This window comes from Carassius carassius, chromosome 7, assembly GCF_963082965.1.
Source record: "Carassius carassius chromosome 7, fCarCar2.1, whole genome shotgun sequence".
NCBI lineage: Eukaryota > Metazoa > Chordata > Actinopteri > Cypriniformes > Cyprinidae > Carassius > Carassius carassius.
Genome location: NC_081761.1, coordinates 15,520,714 through 15,539,219, shown reverse-complemented (window position 1 = coordinate 15,539,219; position 18,506 = coordinate 15,520,714). Strand labels below are relative to the sequence as shown.

General features: G+C 37.7%; 2 protein-coding genes across 4 annotated transcripts in view; both read left to right on the top strand.

The window, feature by feature from the left end:
• lrba (LPS-responsive vesicle trafficking, beach and anchor containing) overlaps nt 1-18,506 on the top strand; it is a 307,888-nt gene that overhangs the window by 28,222 nt on the left and 261,160 nt on the right. The window lies entirely within an intron of this gene.
• LOC132143058 (E3 SUMO-protein ligase ZBED1-like) lies at nt 1,124-2,487 on the top strand. The gene is made up of 2 exons (XM_059553221.1): nt 1,124-1,533; nt 1,897-2,487. The coding sequence occupies exons 1-2, from the start codon at nt 1,153-1,155 to the stop codon at nt 2,443-2,445; spliced, it is 930 nt and encodes a 309-aa protein (XP_059409204.1). The 5' UTR covers nt 1,124-1,152; the 3' UTR covers nt 2,446-2,487.

Below are 18,506 nucleotides of genomic sequence, written 5' to 3'. Positions count from 1 at the left end.
TTTGTGTGTTTCCTGTTGCATAGTGACTAGGGATGGGCATGATTAATCGACGATCGATAATTGATCGTTAAGAATTTCGTCGATCACGTTAATTTGTTATCGATTAATCTAATGCATTTTTTTTAAATCTAATGCATGTTGCGTTGTGTAGCGTAGTATGAGTCTTGAAGCAATTAAATGAATTTCACTGTGTGCCAGCAATTAAACATTTTACCACCAGGGTGCAATATTTGACACCATACTCAGTTATCTGTGATCTTCCGGTTTGATTTCAAAAGAATAATCATGAAGAGGTCACGGCGAAGTGTGGCGTGGGACCATTTTGATTTAAAAAGCGAAATAGTTCACTGCAAACATTGCGATGCCGTGTATAAGTACAACACGGCCACGACTCAAATGATGTACCACTTAAACAAAGTGCATCCGTCTCTGGTTAATGTCGGTGGCGGTGCATCCTGCTCTCGGTCTCAACCTAGCATCAAGTCAGCGTTAGCACGGACTCGGAGCTGTGATGCACAACGAGCAGAGAAAATTACCCAAGGGATCTGCAAGTTCCTTGAGATGGATATTCTGCCCTTAAGTGTTGTTGAGGGCAATGGTTTTCGAGAACTGATACATTTATTGGAACCAGCATATCAAATTCCATCACGACGCACCATAACCAGACTGGTAGAAACTCACTACGAAGAACGAAAGCAGCAGCTGTTAAAAGAATTGAGCAAAGCTGAGAGAGTTGCTCTAACTACAGACTGCTGGACCGCTTTAACAGCTGAGAGCTACATCACCATAACCTGCCACTACATCAGTGATGACTGGCAAATGAACTCAGCGGTCCTGCTCACAGAAAGCCTGCCAGGCCGGCATACAGCTGACCACCTCGCTGAGAAAATGAATGGAGCTGTAGACCAGTGGGGACTTAAAGGCCGAGTTATTGCATGCGTTCATGACAACGCGGCCAATATTGTAGCTGCCAACAGTCCCACCAGAGTGCCCTGGATTTCCGTTGCCTGCTTTGCACACACCCTCCAGTTGGCCATAAATGACGGATTTGCACTGTATCTTCATCGGGTAATATCAGCGGCTAGTAAACTCGTTAGCCACTTTAATCACAGCACTACAGCAACCAAAGCGCTGCAAAAGAAACAGGAGCAAATGGGCCTCGCAACTCACCGGCTTACCCAGTCGTGTAAAACACGGTGGAACTCCGTGTGCGAGATGTTTGATCGGCTGGTGGAGCAGCGGTGGGCTGTTGTTGCTGTGCTGTCGGACCGAACCGTGACCAAGCTTCAAGATGCCAGGATCCTGGAGTTGAAGGATGAGTACTGGCAGCTGATGGAGGACACACAGCCCGTGCTGTCAGCACTTAAATGTGCCACCACGGTTATGTCTGCAGAGAAAGACGTCTCCATCTCGAACACTTATCCCGTCACCTTCGGCCTCATCAATATCCACCTCATGCGCAATGAAGGAGACGGGCCCAGACTCATCGAATTCAAGACAAAAGTGCGTTCCTCTCTCATCCAACGAATGAATGTAAGTTATCTTAGTTTACATATACATAATTACATGGATACTTTCCTGTTATCTGCGTGTTACCTTTTTAGAATTAAGCAATAAGCCCCGCGAAGAATAAAACTGTTACTCCATAAAAATATTAATTTTAATATTTATTTTATTCGTAAAATAAACAATAAAAAATATAACGTTATTATAACACATGTATTCGTTTATTCGTTACCTATTTAGATTTAAGCAATAAGCCCCGCCCCGCGAAGAATAAAACTGTTACTCTTACTCCATAAAAATATTAATTTTAATATTAATTTTATTCATAAAATAAACAACAAAAAATACAACGTTTTCTGATTATTGATTCCTCATCATATATTTATACAGATTGAGTCTGGTGAGTTTGTGTCATTCGCCCCCATGATCTCATCAATGCTGGACCCTCGTCACAAACACCTGGGCTTTCTTACACCAACACAGAGACTGGCTGCTAATGTGAAACTGGTTGAACTGGGAGAGGCGGTGGGGACCGATAGGGCGGCTATCCAACAGGCTGGGGGAGTCGAGGCTGCGTTGTCTGACACGGACGAGGGGAGCGCAAACACTGAAGTCGCGACCTCCCAGTCATCTGCTATGGCACAACTCCTTGGGGATCACTATACCACTCAATGCGAGGCTGGCATCGAAGCAGAACTTCAGAACTTTCTGAGGGAGACTCCCCCACCCCTGAATTGCACACCTACAGATTGGTGGAAAGTGAACGGAATAAGGTTTCCCGGGCTGGCCAAGTTAGCGCGGCGGTACCTGTGCATCCCGGCAACGTCAGTCCCCTCAGAGCGGGTGTTTTCGGCGGCTGGACTGACGGTCACCAGGTTGCGGTCGCGTCTGACCTCAGATCATGTCAACATGCTTATATTTCTCAACAAAAATCAGTAAACTGGTGCAGAAGTTGTATGCGAGTTACTAAAGTTAGTTATTTTTCACGAGGCTTTAAGTAGCCTAATTTGTTAAGTAAGCCTAATTGTTAGGAAGCACTTTCTTCTGGCTTGGATAGTTTTGAGTTACATTTTGACAAAACCTGTCAGATCTAAGTATTATTATGTTTTTTGTTTAAGTTATTGTTTAACATGATTCTTTTGTATTATTATTATTTTGGAACAAATGAGGTCTCCGTTTAAGAACGCCGGCTCGCAGCCGCAGGTTCCGCTGCTTCAGAGCACCGCATATGCACGCGCATATATGTTCAGTTTGCCTGAACGTAGCTAGTTTAACGTAGTCTGCCACAAGTTTATCTTGTAATAAAGGTCTCATCGAGGAAAAACACGCTGTATTTTTGTATTCATTTCATCTTTGAATTATAAAAGTTAAATAATTTTATTATAAAAAATATTAATGATTAATCGATAGTCGATCGTTAATTCTCCCGACGATCGACTAAGAAAAATTAATCGAATGCCCATCCCTAATAGTGACAGAAAATTAATACACAAGAAATGTTTTCTCATTCACTTTCATGTTCTTTGTGCACAAAGAACATCAGAGTGCAGTGGTCTGATGCCACCAACTCAAGGTGTGTGTGTGTGTGTGAGTGACGTAGGCTATATCTAGTGTTTAACTGCATTTTCACTAATATGCAGTATATGGCAATGGAAAACTTGGTTTGCAAGAAATACCACATAAAACATAAAATGGTCGAAACTTATCATGGGATAAAATCTTTACATTTCCTTTCTGATTGAGACTTGTGCATGAGAGCTAACATGTTTCAATGTACGAGGACACACAAGCTTTGAATAAGCCTTAAAGTGTTATTCACCCAAATATTAAAATTATGTCATTAATGACCATCATGTCGTTCCAAACCCGTGAGACCTCTGTTCATCTTCGGAACACAGTTTAAGATATTTTAGATTTAGTCCAAGAGCTCTCAGTCCCTCCATTGAAACTGTGTGTACGGTACACTGTCCATGTCCAGAAAGGTAAGAAAAACATCATCAAAGTAGTCCATGTGACATCAGAGGGTCAGTTAGAATTTGTTGAAGCATCAAAAATACATTTTGGTCCGAAAATAGCAAAAAAACTATGACTTTATTCAGCATTGTCTTCTCTTCCGGTCTGTTGTGAGCGCGTTCACAACAGTGTAGTATAGTGATGTCCGGTTCGCGAACGAATCATTCAATTTAACCAGTTCTTCTTGAACCAGTTCACCAAGTAGAACTGAATCGTTTTAAACTGTTCGCGTCTCCACAGGGCTCTACGCTAACTTTTTTCCCAAGGAGTACAGGTGCTCCTAAATGAAAAAATTTAGGAGCACACAAAGAAATTTAGGAGCACAATACAAAAAAGTGTTTTTTTTTTTTAAATTTGTTTATTAAACAAATGAACAAATTTCATGCATATACTGCATGTGCAAAATTGGTATATCAGATGCAAAGGATATCAGTTGTCCAGTTGCTTTTATATGTTGGCCGTCTGGAACGCTTGGAGGTCAGCCAGCGGTTCACAGCAGGAGTGGGATCGAACTCCTCGACAGAAGGCCCCTCCAGGCTGATCCTCATCAGGTCTTCGGTGGTGGAGACCCCAAGGCAGCTTCTTGATGAAGTCTTAATGCGATTCTGTGCAGAGAAGCCTCGCTCACACTGGGCAGCTGAAATGGGCAGCACCAGCATAATCTGCACCAACTCCAGTATGTTCTAGAGAAAAGAAGGTACTTTTCAATTTCATTTAAACTCTTACCATTAACTTATCAAAACCAACCTTAGAAGGATACCATACGCAACCACTCAGTACTGTTGGCCTACCTTATAGTCAAGCCTGTAAGGGTCCTTTGTCAACATGGTCTCCCACAGGCCACTATAAGACTTGTCTTTGAAATTGTGGCTGACCAGGGTTTTCAGGCCCTGCCACTCATCCTGGATTGCAGCCAAGTTGCACCCCGATCTGCAAGTTTGAACACAGCAAGTGAATTTGCAAATATGCAAACAACATTGTCTCAATGGCAATGCAGTGTCAAATAAATTCTTACCTCTCTAGAGGCTCCTTGAAATGCCTCACCAGGTCTGCCACATCATCATCACCAAAGGTGAGAAGGCTGGCCTGGTCTTCTGGCCATGTGTCAGGGTTAAGCACTCTGAAAGACTCCACTGGGGTCTGGGCACTTTCATCCTTCAGCAAACCACCAAACCTGGCTTTGAGGTCTCCTACGCCAATGTTGATGGCCGCCTCCATGTGCTGCCTCAGCTGGGGATTAGTGAGGTCTGTAAAGCCTTTCAGATTCCCCTTCAGTGTTATTCCCTAAAACAGAAATAACACACACGTCACACACACAGAGAGAGGCAGAGAGACACACACCAACACACAATGAAATGTCTGGCCATTTGTCAGTCTCTATTTTTTTAAAGACTTCTCCAATCTTCACTACATTTCCCTCCTTATCCTCTAATTGTTTGTATTGTATTGTGCAACAAAAACATTGATTCTCACACTGAGAATCTGTCTTAATCATCGATTTATCTTACATCCTAACAAACTCTCATCCTAACACACCTGGAATCTCCTCTCATCACCCTGCTGCTGAGCGAGCACTGTCTGGATCTTCTCCAGCTTGCCTCCTGCCTTTGCCCTAAACTTTAGTGCTTCCAGTCTGGTCACAGTCTTCCTCAACTCTGATGTGGCTTGGGGGAGGATCAGGTCATTCCTTTGCAAGGTCAGGCTAAGTGAGGATAGCTCCTCAAACATGTCAGAGAGAAAATGGCAGAATACACAAAAGAGTGCATTCTCCATTTCCCGCTTTATCTGTTAAGTAGTGAGTAAACAAGTGCACAGTAAACGTGTTAGTTAATTTAAGTTGAATTTGTTTCTGCCTAGACATTTGTCAATTACTTGATTCTAAAAGTTCTTTTGACTTTTGAACCTATTTTTTGTAAATTAGTGTTAAACTAAGTAAAACTGACCTTTTTTGCCCGCCCTTGAACTTCAGCTGTTGTTGATGCTACTGCCAGGTGTTCCATGTGCTGCAGAACAACTGAGTACTGGCCTTGGTCATGAGCAAGGTCCTCTTGTCCATGCCGCAAGAACACTTTGAGGGCTCTGTGGACATGGGGGATCCAACGAGTTCCCTTGACGCTAGCTGGTGTACAAATATCCACACCAAGCTCTTGTCCGAGACCATAGAGCTCTCGTTTGGATTTTCCACTGAAGTGATAAGTCTTCCATATCAGATGTAGAAGATCATATACAACAGACACCTTTGGCTCTTTCTTTTGAACGGTCAGTATTGCCAGCTCTAGCCTGTGAAAGTAAAAAAAAGAATCTTTCAAACAATTCAAATGAGTCTCTCTCTTGTGCCAACATAAAAATAATTCTCTGGTATTTTCGGTAACACTTTCGATTACGATCATGCTTATAAAGAATTATAGCCCCATTTATACTTATTTATAAGTATTACTATTATATAAATATATTTATAAAGACTCAATAAAAACCTATACTGCATTATACTGAGTTATAGTTACATTTATAGTATCTTAATAATTACTTATAAGTCGTGCTTAAAGTACTTAGACTTTAAAACTCATGCCTAAAGTACTTTAATATGAATTTAACTATACCTGTTCTTATAATGCAGTATAGGTAATGATTCTTTCTAAATATGTTTATAGAATAGTAATACTTACTTATAAATAAGTATAAATGGAGCTATAATACATTGTTTAGCATCACTAGTACACTAGTAATGTACTAGCAAATACATATAAATCATAGAGATTTTTTTTTCCATTATTTACAAACCTATGTGGCATACAGTGGATTGGTATTATATGCCTCCCTGCCTCTCTCTGCAGATGGGCAATCACTCCCCCACGGTGGCCCATGTTCACGGAGGCGCCATCTGCCCCAAAGGAGATGCACTTCTTCATCCATGACCCTCCATCCTCCTCTGGGCAAACGGCACAAAATGCGGCCTTTGTGGCATCCAAAACACCTCAATTGACAACACAAAAAAACAATTAAGTTATACAAAACTCTTTCTGACAAACTAAATTCTATCTCCATTGCGAATATGATTCAACTTTAGTGCTGCAACTAATGATTATTTTGATTATTTCAAATTATTATTATATCTGTTGATTATTTAGAAAAATAAAGTTGCTATAAATGAAAGCATAGATTGTGTACGAGTCGCAGTGTTTTACATGGTAAAAGCCCACACAGATATGAAGTTGTAGCGAAGTGATTGTTAGCTACGTAAATTTACTTCATTTACTTTATAACGTTAACGTTACCCCGGACACAAAGTTTTATAATTATTGCAGCAATATTCAACTTTACACAAGAATAAAGCCTATAAAGAGAAACAACTTACCTATGGCATGGGAGTGTTCAAGGGTCTGTTGTCCGACCAGGAGATTGACTGGCTTCCCATCCTCCAACAAGCGCACATAAACAATCTCGCATTCGGTGTTGGATATATCAGTGTCTCCGTCTATTAGAACGGCTAGATACTTTGCGGCTTTAAGCTTCGCTGACAGGCCCTCTCTCATTATGTCAGCAATTTGACCGATCATCTCCGCACATCTTACATCATTGTCGTATGTGGGATTAATGTGGTGGAGTCTGATAAGCGGCCCAAATTTGACAAAAAGGTTCCTCTTCTTTCGCAATAAAATATGCAATGTTTATCTTTATTTTCAGCTGCCTCCTCTTCTCCTCCTCAGATAGCAGCACTTGCCTTTTCAAGGCTGCTGACACCGTGCTCGATGGTTTCTCCTGTCTCAACATGTACAGGTCTCTACACTGAATATGCCGCCGCGAGATGTTATGTTTCGTTATGCTATCTTTTTTCAAATGTGGATTTCCTGACACAAACGACGAGTTGCCAGCCTGTTTCTGACCTCTACAATATTTGCAGAACATGAGGTTGTTCTCGAAATCCAGCCATGGGAAAATGTTAAACCAATTGACATTAAATGTATATGATCTCTCTCTGCCGGCTGCAGTGGACGCTGAAGTGAGAGCGCTAGTCACCGTAGGTTCGCTAAAGTTGTTCTCAGCTTCAGGTAAATCTTGTGAAGAAACCTCGATAAAGTTAGTTAAACCTTCCATATCCCCCTCACCTGATTCCTCTTTCTCCTCATCTCTTTTTCGCTTAAAATAAAAACTTATTTTCTTCATTTTTATAGCAGCTACCAATATTTTCTTTCCAGTTTTTACCTCACTTGACTCTCTCACTTAAAATCCAGCAGCTCCCGCACATTCCCACACTATTTCAGTGATTGGCTCATTGGTTGCGAATCGTCGCTCTCATTTGCATAAAGTTAAGTGCGTCATCATGCTATTTTCACACATACTGTCTATGTTTTCACATCGCGCAGCCGCGACGCTGTCACGTCCTCTTGCTCTTTTATATACTGTCTATGTTGCTCAGTTCCATGTGAAATCAATGGTATGCGTTGCTTCATCGCGTTGTTGTTCAGTGTATTGAGGACAGCCCGTCACTCGCACACTGTGCTCGTAAATTATTTTTCAAGTTCGCACATAACTATTTTTAGGCGCAAATGTGAGTGAAACACTCGCACTGTAGAGCCCTGCGTCCGATACGCATTAATCCACAAATGACTTAAGCTGTTAACTTTTTTAATGTGGCTGACACTCCCTCTGAGTTAAAAAAAACCAATATCCCGGAGTAATTCATGTACTCAAACAGTACTCTGACTGAACTGCTGTGAAGAGAGAACTGAAGATGAACACGGAGCCGAGCCAGATAAGCGATGAAAATACTTTTTGTATGTGAATAAAACAAAAATAACGACTTTATTCATAAATTACTTTGTCGATAGTCTCCTCTGTGTCTCTCAACTTCACTCAAACTGTCTACTCTCTTCTGTGTCAGGCATGCCACAAGGATGCACTGTTGACAAAGGAATTGTTGAATACTAGTTGTTATTTTTGTTTTATTCGCATACAAAAAGTATTCTCGTCGCTTCATAATGTTACAGATGAACCACTGATGGCAGATGGACTATTCTGACAATGCTTTTCATGCTTTTTATTTTGGGGTGGAGTCTCCCTTTAAATCACAAACAACAAGAATTGTGTATTTATCAGGCAGTCTTTTCCTTTCTGCACTGTGGAAATGGATACATCAGGATACAAAAACCATTGATTTTCTGTTAGGTCATGCTAGAAACTCAGTTTAATGGGATTATACTTTAAAAAGGCTGCAAAGCACTTTGAGCGTCTCTTTATCTTGGCTCATTTCTCATATCTTTTAGAGGAGTTTATGACTGTAACTGTCTCATAATGTGTATCACACTCAAAGGTGTTGGGCTTAATTTCTTCATGACTGCGGTGGAAATGAGACAATAGGCTCAGTGGAAAAAAACTGCCAGCTCCAAAAGTAGCTCAGCAAGTAGTAATTGTGATACAGGCCTACCCTTCTTGAACTTAAGCAGTGATTACTAAGGCCATTCACAGGAGTGAGTAACATACTGCTACAGGAAATACAGCAGACAAAGGCTGGATGGAGAGGAGGGAAGTGGCTTTGAATGTGGGGTGTTGTAGAAATCATCTGCATCTGCCAAAGTGTCTGAATGTTGTGTATTAAAAGAAAACAAACAGCATCCTTTTGTCAGGCACATTTTTTCCAAGACAACAAAATATAGTAGTTTATATTATATATTAATACCTGTGAAATTTCATGATATAACAGTTTTTAATGAGATTTTAATACTACAGCAAATACTGAACACATTTTCACATATACACTAAGAATTCCATTTTATTGCCATAATCCATAATTAATTGTGTACAATCGATGTTGACTAGCTGAATCTTTAAAGCAATGCAGAAAGGACTGCTAAACCCCTTTATTCCTCCAAACCAAATTGATACTGCGACGAGTGGGGCGGGGCCGAGAGATGTGGGAACAGGAGCGAGGCCGGTGGAGTGATTGGAAATGAGCGACACCTGCTCAACCCACAGGTCTCGAGTCCCACGGAGGAGATGGAAAACAGGAGCGACGGCAGTGAAGGATGAGAGAGGACCAGGCCTGGGTTTTAGTTTGTGTTTTGATTTTTATTTGTGCGCGTCAGTCGTCCGTGAGGGGCTGTCGCGCTGTTTTGTGTTTATTTTGATCATTAAAATATAATTTGATTGTCCGCTGGTTCCCGCCTCCTCCTTCCCGATGATCATGAAGGTTTAATTCGTTACAGATACACATTGGAAATTTGTTGTTTTTTTGCATAGATCGATGTTTTATTTTTCTTGCCTAGTGTTACTGAGGTATTGTTATTGTTAATTCACATGTTCATTAAGAGTTTAGGGCTGGTTATTGGACTGTATGTGCTTTACTTATCTCTCTTCTCTGAGCACAGAAACGCTGTTCTGCTTCGATGGGTGCGTGTTGGGAGATAAAGAGAGAGAAAATATACAAAACAATGTATGCATCTGCTTGTGTTGTGTGTTGGTTGTCATTAATGTTTTTTCTTTTAAAATCTAGTCATTGAATCTTTGCGATCAGCTATGTTATGAACAAACAGAGATTTATTATGTCATCATAGTACCATCCATAAAAGTACACTGCTGATGAAACATTTTTGTTTACTCATTCCCCATCTGTCTCATTGGTCTGTTTTTTATTACAGCAACCAACTTGTTGTGCCCATTCTGTTAAATGTCTATACTGTCTACATAAAAATCTGACATTTTGCTTTTAATCTTATTGAGAATCTTATTTTCACCTGTTCAGTTTTTCAGTGTAGGCGATAATAAATCTTCTCATACCATGTATTTAAAATCCTGAAGGAGTGCAGAAGAAAGAAACAACAGGTCAGATGATCTGAATTTAAATAAGTCTTCATTGAAGGATATACACCAGAATGTTTTGTGGCTCAGATATTTAGTAAAAGCATAAAATTAATACAGCTTCATCATGAAAAATGAAATTGAGTCTTGGAGAGTAAAAGTGAGATGCATAGCACTGCAACTCGCAACCTTTTAATTAATAAATGTTGTTTTTTATGTATTTGATTTAAACAAACAAATTTCTGCTGAAAGCAAAAAAAAACAACAACAACAATGTATGGATGATAATCAGTCAAAAAATATAAATAATAATAATTTGAAAAAAAAGAGGAAGAATGTTTTGCAGAAGCAAACATTCACTTCTCTGAACATAATTTTCTGTAAAGTTTATTGGGCCAGAGTGATTAAATAGAGCAAATATTAACTAAATATTAGCATGGGACTGCAGTTCTCCTAAAACACATTAAAACATATGAAGTGTTTTCTTTGTAATATTTTTCTGTGGTAAAACACTTAAAGGGATAGTTCACCCAAAAATGAAAATTATGTCATTAATAACTCCAAACCCGTAAGACCTCCATTTATCTTCGGAACACAGTTTAAGATTTTTTAGATTTAGTCCGAGAGCTTTCTGTCCCTCCATTGAAAGTGTATGTACGGTATACTGTCCATGTCCAGAAAGGTAAGAAAAACATCAAAATAGTCCATGTGACATCAGAGGGTCAGTTAGTTAATTTTTTGAAGCCTCGAAAAATAAATTTTGGTCCAAAAACAACAAAAACTATGACTTTATTCAGCATTGTCTTTTCTTCCGGGTCTGTTGTGAGCGCGTTCAAGTGTAGTGATATCCGGTTCACGAACGAATCATTCGATTTAACCGGTTCTTCTTAGTGAACCGGTTGAACCAGTTCACCAAGTCGAACTGAATCGTTTGAAACTGTTCGCGTCTCCAATAAGCATTAATCCACAAATGACTTAACTTTTTTAACATGGCTGACACTCCCTCTGAGTTAAAACAAATCAATATCCCGGAGTAATTAATTTACTCAAACAGTACACTGACTGAACTGCTGTGAAGAGAGAACTGAAGATGAACACAGAGCCGAGCCAGATAACGAACGAAAGATTGATTCGCAGGGAACTGAACGAATCATTCAAACTGATTCACGAACCAATTCACTGGTTTGCCAACTGGTTTGATCAAGCCTTTGAACAGAATTGACTCAATAGAATGAATCGTTTGCGAATGGGCATCGCTCATTGCCCAGAGAAAAGTAGACGGCACGTTTGGAATAAACGGACACATTTATAACTTTTATTGCATTATGATAAAGTAACGAGAGGAGCGTGGCCCACAGTAGCAAAGTAAAAGTACAGATTTTCCAACCAAAATTTACTTAAAAGTAAAAGTACCCATCTTTAAATATACTCCATAAGTATTAGTTACCCAAAAAATTTAGTCAAGTAAATGTAACGAAGTAAATATAACTTGTTACTACCCACTTCTGTCTGCATTTTTGTCTTCTCTTCCAGATAACTGAATCATAACGTTCATGACGTTCACTCATGGGTAATTCATTAGCCACTTTACCACTATCGGGCTGAACGGTTCTCTTTGCTTAACCATTCCATTCCGTGCCGATCTGGGCCAGTCAGCACAGATACGCTTTCATTTTCCACTGGCAATGCTTTTGTCACGTTATATCAGTGGTGTCCAACATGGTGCCCGCGGGCACCTGGTAGCCCGCATGGAGTCTCTGAGTCGCCCGCCGAGTACGTTCTATAAATAGCCTGAATTGTAATCTTTCTTTTTTTTTTTATGATAATGGCATAAAATGAGAAAATAACTATTGGTGACATTTCATATACCATTAAAACATAATAAAATAATTCAATAATTTAAAATATTTTGAATCTGCACGTCTCTCTATCTCTCTCTTTCTGCGTCTCGTGCGCGCACCTCTCTCTCTCTCTCTCTCTCTCTCTCTCGCTCTCTCGCTCTTCGTCTCGCGCGCGCGCACCTCTCTGTCTCTCTCTCTCGCTCTGCGTCTCGTGCGCGCACCTCTCTTGTTCTCTCTGCGTATCGCGCGGCAGAGGAGCAGCGTTTTAATTTAGTTAAACACAGATATTATGTTGCTTTTCTAATTTTACATGCAAGTATGTAAAGTATATCATTCAGTCACTATTTCATATTTATGCCGTTGTTCTTTCTCCCTTTCCCCCCGTGATTTTGTCTATATCGCGAATATAAGACGACCCCCCATTTTTTAGGACAAAAAAGCCTATTTTTAGGACAAAAAAACTTGTCTTATATTCGGGTATATACGGTAATTATATATTCAATAGTCATAATATTTAACAATATTACAGTTTGTTGTTGTATTTTTCAAAACTTGAAACTTTGTGTGTGTGTGCGCGCGTGTGTGTGCCTATATCAAACAAGTAGCCCTCAAGACTATTTTATCCCTTCAGGGAGCCCTCACTCACAAAAAGGTTGGAGACCCCTGCGTTATATGGTATATTGAAATTTAGTTAAAAAAAGTGGTCATAATACATTATAACAGGTTAAATAACTTGTTTCTTATAATAAAGATAACTGAACATTTAAATACAATAAAACAATACAGAAAATATATAAAGTTAAAAGTTTTACACTGATTAAAGTGCAAAAGAACTATAAAGACCTATAGGTATCACTTTACAATAAGACCTCATTAGTTACCCATTAACATTCACAATGAGCTACATTTGCTACAGAAGTTATTAATCTTTGTTTAGAAATACAAATCTTAGTTCATTTTAGCTCTTTAAATAATACAGTTGCAACTTTAGATTTTAACAATGTGTTATTAAATATTGGAATACCTAAGATTAATGAATGTTCGGAAGAATTTTTTATTGGCAGTTTATGTTAACTAATTAACTAATGTTAACTAATAAAGCCCTTGAAGTGTGAATCTAAAAAAGAATCAAAACTGTCTAAGGCATTTTGTTGTCCAGATTAAAATGTAAAAATAAATAAATAGCCTATTAAGTCTAAATACTTAAGTATTTGGCACTGTGATGAACATCATACCAAATAGACAAATCTGAATGGCTATTTACAATTATTAAAATATGTTTTAGAGCATGTTATGTGCTTATGTATATGTTAAGTAGAGCAGCTGCTTTATTTATGGGGTTTCCAGGGTAACGGCAGCATTTTCTGCAGTTTGGCGCCATCTGCTGTCAGAGCGCACACACTTTCAAGCAGCATACTTCGGTGTTGTGCATTTTTGACCAGTTGATGGGAATAGTATTCTTAAAAAGCATTCCAAATTCAGAATAATTTGTAATATATAATTATTCATGGTATTTAGAAGTGCCCACGATAACTATATTGTGCATATTCATTACCGTGGTATATTGCATTACCGAATACTGGCACATGTCTTGTTACCTGACTGTTGACATTGACATCGTGATACATACGAGACGAGGGCAGATCACTGAGAATGAAGACAGCGGGAGTGAATGTGTTGCTGGTCATTTGCTTCAAGTTGAACTTTGCTCAACCTTGTCATGTTGCCAGCGGTCTCTGTCACTCTGTCTCTGGAAATTGCCAACTCGATTGCTTAATGAATGACTATTCTTTTTAGGAATGTGACATTTATAATTTTTTTAATCATAATAATTGCTGAAACATTTTTTTTATCATGTTATCAAATTATAATATAAAAATAGGTTGAATAGTTAAATAGACAACTTTAGTGTTTGTCTCAATAACAAGGTTTTTTTTTATTACAAAAATCCATACACATTTAAATGTAATTAAACGAATACACAAATACATAAAAAAATAGACAGATTAAACAGATTAAAAAGCATAAAACTATAAAGAACAACTAATATAGAATGTGAACATCTAGATAGCCTTTCTTGGCTGGCATGTTTTAGTCCAAATTGCAATGTGGAAATATGTAAGTGGTTTCTTTAAATATTTGGTGTTGTCTGATAAACACCACAGCAAATGCAAAAATCTTAATGGTTGTTTGAAAACGTTTAGATACTGTTTGACTGTTGAGAAACATAAAGCTGAGCAGCACTGCTTTGTGTACTGGGTTAACTGTTTAAAATAGTGGTATTTCAGTGGGTGAATAAGCATTTTTATTCATCCCACAATGCAGCGTACAGAACATGCAGTGCTGTAAATATGAAAACTGGTCGATGAAAAAGAAGCTAAATTGCTTTCAAAAAATAATTTGGATAATTATTAATTTAATAGTTTTCAGTCATGTCATGTTAATACTGTGCATGTACATTCATTACTTTTATTTTTTGCTTTGCATATTACTTTATTTGCATTTCAGTAATTTGCATTTGTTTAGCCTCACGAATGCTAGTGTTCTTTAACGAAAGCATATTACACTAGTGGAAGGAGATACTTTTGTAAGTGGAAGCCAAGTCACCATGTGATGTTTCTGTGGGGCTGCTTGCGGTGTGTACAGTGGCAGCCCTGCTTGCCTTTGCTCAAGGCATCACATCCGTTCAGCTGGTTGTTTCATGAACAAACCAACCCTCGCAAGAGACGCTGTGTCTCGTTAGTAAACATCAGATTAGCATGCACAGCAGGATGTGTCCTGTTTCCTTACACAAACATGCACACACAAACTCATACCAACTGGAAGGTCAAGTCTTAAATGTGTCGATTAATACACTTTTTTTAAATTCGTTGTAGTACTCTATGTTGACTTGTTTCTCAGAATGACTGGAAAATTATCATTTGAAACTTCACAGTAATTTCCTGAAGAACCATAAACTGTGTTAACCGAACCACTGGTCAAGCAAAAATCCTGCTAAAGGGAGCCTTACTGGTAAATCAGTTACGATGTACTATATGACAAAATGAGATAAAAGTCTATAATAAATAGTAAGCAACAGTGTGATGCAGGTCACTGCTCATTCACAGCAAACTCAACAAGCATCCAGTGAGCTACTGAGGCCTTGCATAGGAAGCTTATTCATTTCTAAATGATGTCTGGCTTTCCATTATGACCAAGGTCCACTCAGCTGCCCTCAGATGCATTTCATTGGCCGAGCTTGTGTGTTCACCTGTTTGTGTTGTCTCCAATTCTCACAGACTCTAATGTGAAGTTTTGGCCAGTCTTTCATTTGATGATGTTGTGGTTAGAGGCAGAGGTTATCAAACACAAACTGAGTGTAACGATAGATCACAGGAAACGAGAGATCCAGAAGCAGTGTGTTTAATGGGTAATCCAAAAATCAGCATCCAAACAGGATCCAAACACAAGAGGTCATAACCATAAAATCAGTCCAGAAACAAAACAAACAAGAAACTCGGAACTAGAAAACACAAGGGAATGCGAGAAAACCAGGTGACGGAAAACAAGAACTCCATATATGGGCAGGTGATGACGATGAAAGTGAAGACAGCTGAGTGCAATTAACAGGTGTGCAATTAACCGTGATGAAGGGACAAGGCTATGGGGAAGTGAGACCACTAGTGGACACCCAGGGAAACACAGACCAGACACCGTGACACTGAGCACTTACGTTAATTTTGTAATCATGTTGCAATATGTTTTGCCTCAAAAACCAGCTCATGGAAACTGAAATGATGGGGTCTTGATTTAATTGGTGATGTATTTTTATATGAAAATAAACAAGCTAAAAAAACTTTAACTGGCAAACTTTTAGTACTTTTCTATAGTATTAAGCATCAAATGTCAACGATACATTGGATTGCTTTCTTCTTTAAATTATAAAAAGTAAATATATGAATGGTTATAATAAAACTAAAATTAAAACAATGGAAAAACCCTTAAGATAACACGTTGGGAAAAAACGTAAATAACGAAATAACATAAGTGGATTTTGAACGATTAATTGGCGCTTAGAACGATTATGTAATTGTGGCATCCATAATTGTAATCACAATTAGAAATTCGATTAATTGTGCAGTATGCACCAGGTCTCCAGACTGTGCCTAAAATGGCATTTTCAAAAAAGAAATACAAGTGATAATTTTTGCTACGATTTCCACTGGCGACTATATAAATTGACATGTTATGATAAAAAAATTCTGGAAGTAATGCCTTTTTATCTTCTTTTCTGTTTGCGATCACATTTCAGATTTTGTTGGCGTAAACTGAGAAGATGCATAAGTTTTAGTGGGATTTAGTCGATTTTTAGTGGGATTTTGTTTACTGATTTAGTCGATCTGGTCTGAGTGAGTCTCCAGTTAATAATTCTCTTAATTCAAAAGTCTGACTCAAAATGAACCAAGACTGATGGCAAAGCTACTAATGCTGAATCTTAAGATTTATTATAAGTGAAAATAATTTTTAGGTCATGAGTGTCCATTGCAAACTAAAGCTGCTGTAAAAGTACTGCTTAAGCCCACTGTATGAAACGCTTGAACGTAGACATTTTTGACATATTTGTTTATTACCATCTGATGTAACATAGGAGTACTTAATACATTTACTATATAAATATTTTATTAGGGTATATCTGTACTTTTACTCAAGAGCTTGATTTGTCCACCTCTGTATGTATGTAAATGAAATAAAATTATTATTATTTTTGCAATGCTGTGCAGTGTCCTCATTTGTCCTTAAAGTAGTAATAAAATCATCAATAAAAACATAAAAATGTATTATACTTCAGTGCATTATCTGCAGGTGAAAACAGAAAATTTCAATCATAAAGTTATTCCCTGGTAACAATGTTACATCATGAGTCAAGAAAGATATAGATGGCATATGTGGGAGTACATCAATTGTACACTAAATTAGGGCTGGGCAATATGACTATATAAATCGGATGGACGAAATTAAAAGTCTATAGATTCATATTGTGCTTTATTGTTTATTTCATGGTGCCACAAAATACATTGTTTACGGCAGTATTTTTTCATTATTTGAATGACGGCAGTCTTACATGCATTACATGGGGATGCAGGCAGACGTGTGAATAACAGCATGCACGCGCATGCTCACGTCACTTTGCTGTGCACGTGGTCACGAAAACGTTCGCACTGCAGTTTAAAACAACTGATTTTAGGCCGTTGAAACACAAACAACAGAGCTATATGCGCGCACTGTCTCTGTTTCTGTGTGAGAGGAGTGCGTAAGCCGTGCATCAGCTGCTAATAGAGCTCTATTTTTTCCGCTTTATTGGCTTTGAACGATTGCATAAACACTTATATGTGTCCAAATGCAAGTATCCTCATAAACACAGTCATTTAGGTCATTCGTTCTGTCTGCCATTCATGAAAATCTCTCACTGCTTTTGACTAAATCACTTTTGTAACTAGAATAAGAAAATAAATAAATAAATAAATAATGCTAATGCTAATGATTATGCGAATATACAGTGTGTGTGTGTGTATGTATGTATATATATATATATATATATATATATATAGTGTATATATATAGTGTGTGTGTATATATATCTATATATATATATATATATATATATATATATATATAGTGTGTGTGTATATATATATATATATATATATATATATATATATATATATATATATATATATATATATATATTTAGTGTATATATATATATAGATAGATGGATGGATGGATGGACTTAATTAATTTACACAATGTATTTCTTATTTATTGTAGTTTTTGTCCTATTGCTTGTAATTAGTTTCTTGTTCCTATTTCATCACTGACTGTATTTCCAGTGAGCTTGAGTTTTTTTCAAGTTTTTTTTTATTATTATTATTCACTTGTATTAGTTTTATTATTGACATTGGTGGCAAGGATTATGAAAATTCTATGGTATCAAATCTTGATATCATAAAAAACCTTATTAAAACCCCATAACTGTCACCGTCCCACCTGTGGGACGCTTGGCACTCTTTTTTGTTGTCGTCTTTTTCTCTATAAAATCTTTTAGTAATCATTATAAATTATATATCATTTGAAAGCTTAGAAACCGAAGATTCATCCTGTGAAAACCATTTTGAAATCAGAAATCAGAAACTTCAAATTTGTAACATAACTTATTTAGACACAAGGCTTTAATTTTATACCAATTTTAGAGTAAAACCTGTTATGTAAAATATTTATAATAAAATAAAATAAAATTAATATATCGTATTTTATTTACAGTACATTTAAACTTCTATAACTTTTCGATACTTAAATTTTTTTTTAAATTCC

What these genes read in the sequence shown, in the direction of transcription:
- LOC132143058 (XM_059553221.1), top strand. Translation starts at nt 1,153, where the DNA reads ATGGGCCTCGCAACTCACCGGCTTACCCAGTCGTGTAAAACACGGTGG. An exon ending in CTCTCATCCAACGAATGAAT is followed by an intron (nt 1,534 to 1,896) that starts GTAAGTTATCTT and finishes ATATTTATACAG; the next exon opens with ATTGAGTCTGGTGAGTTTGT.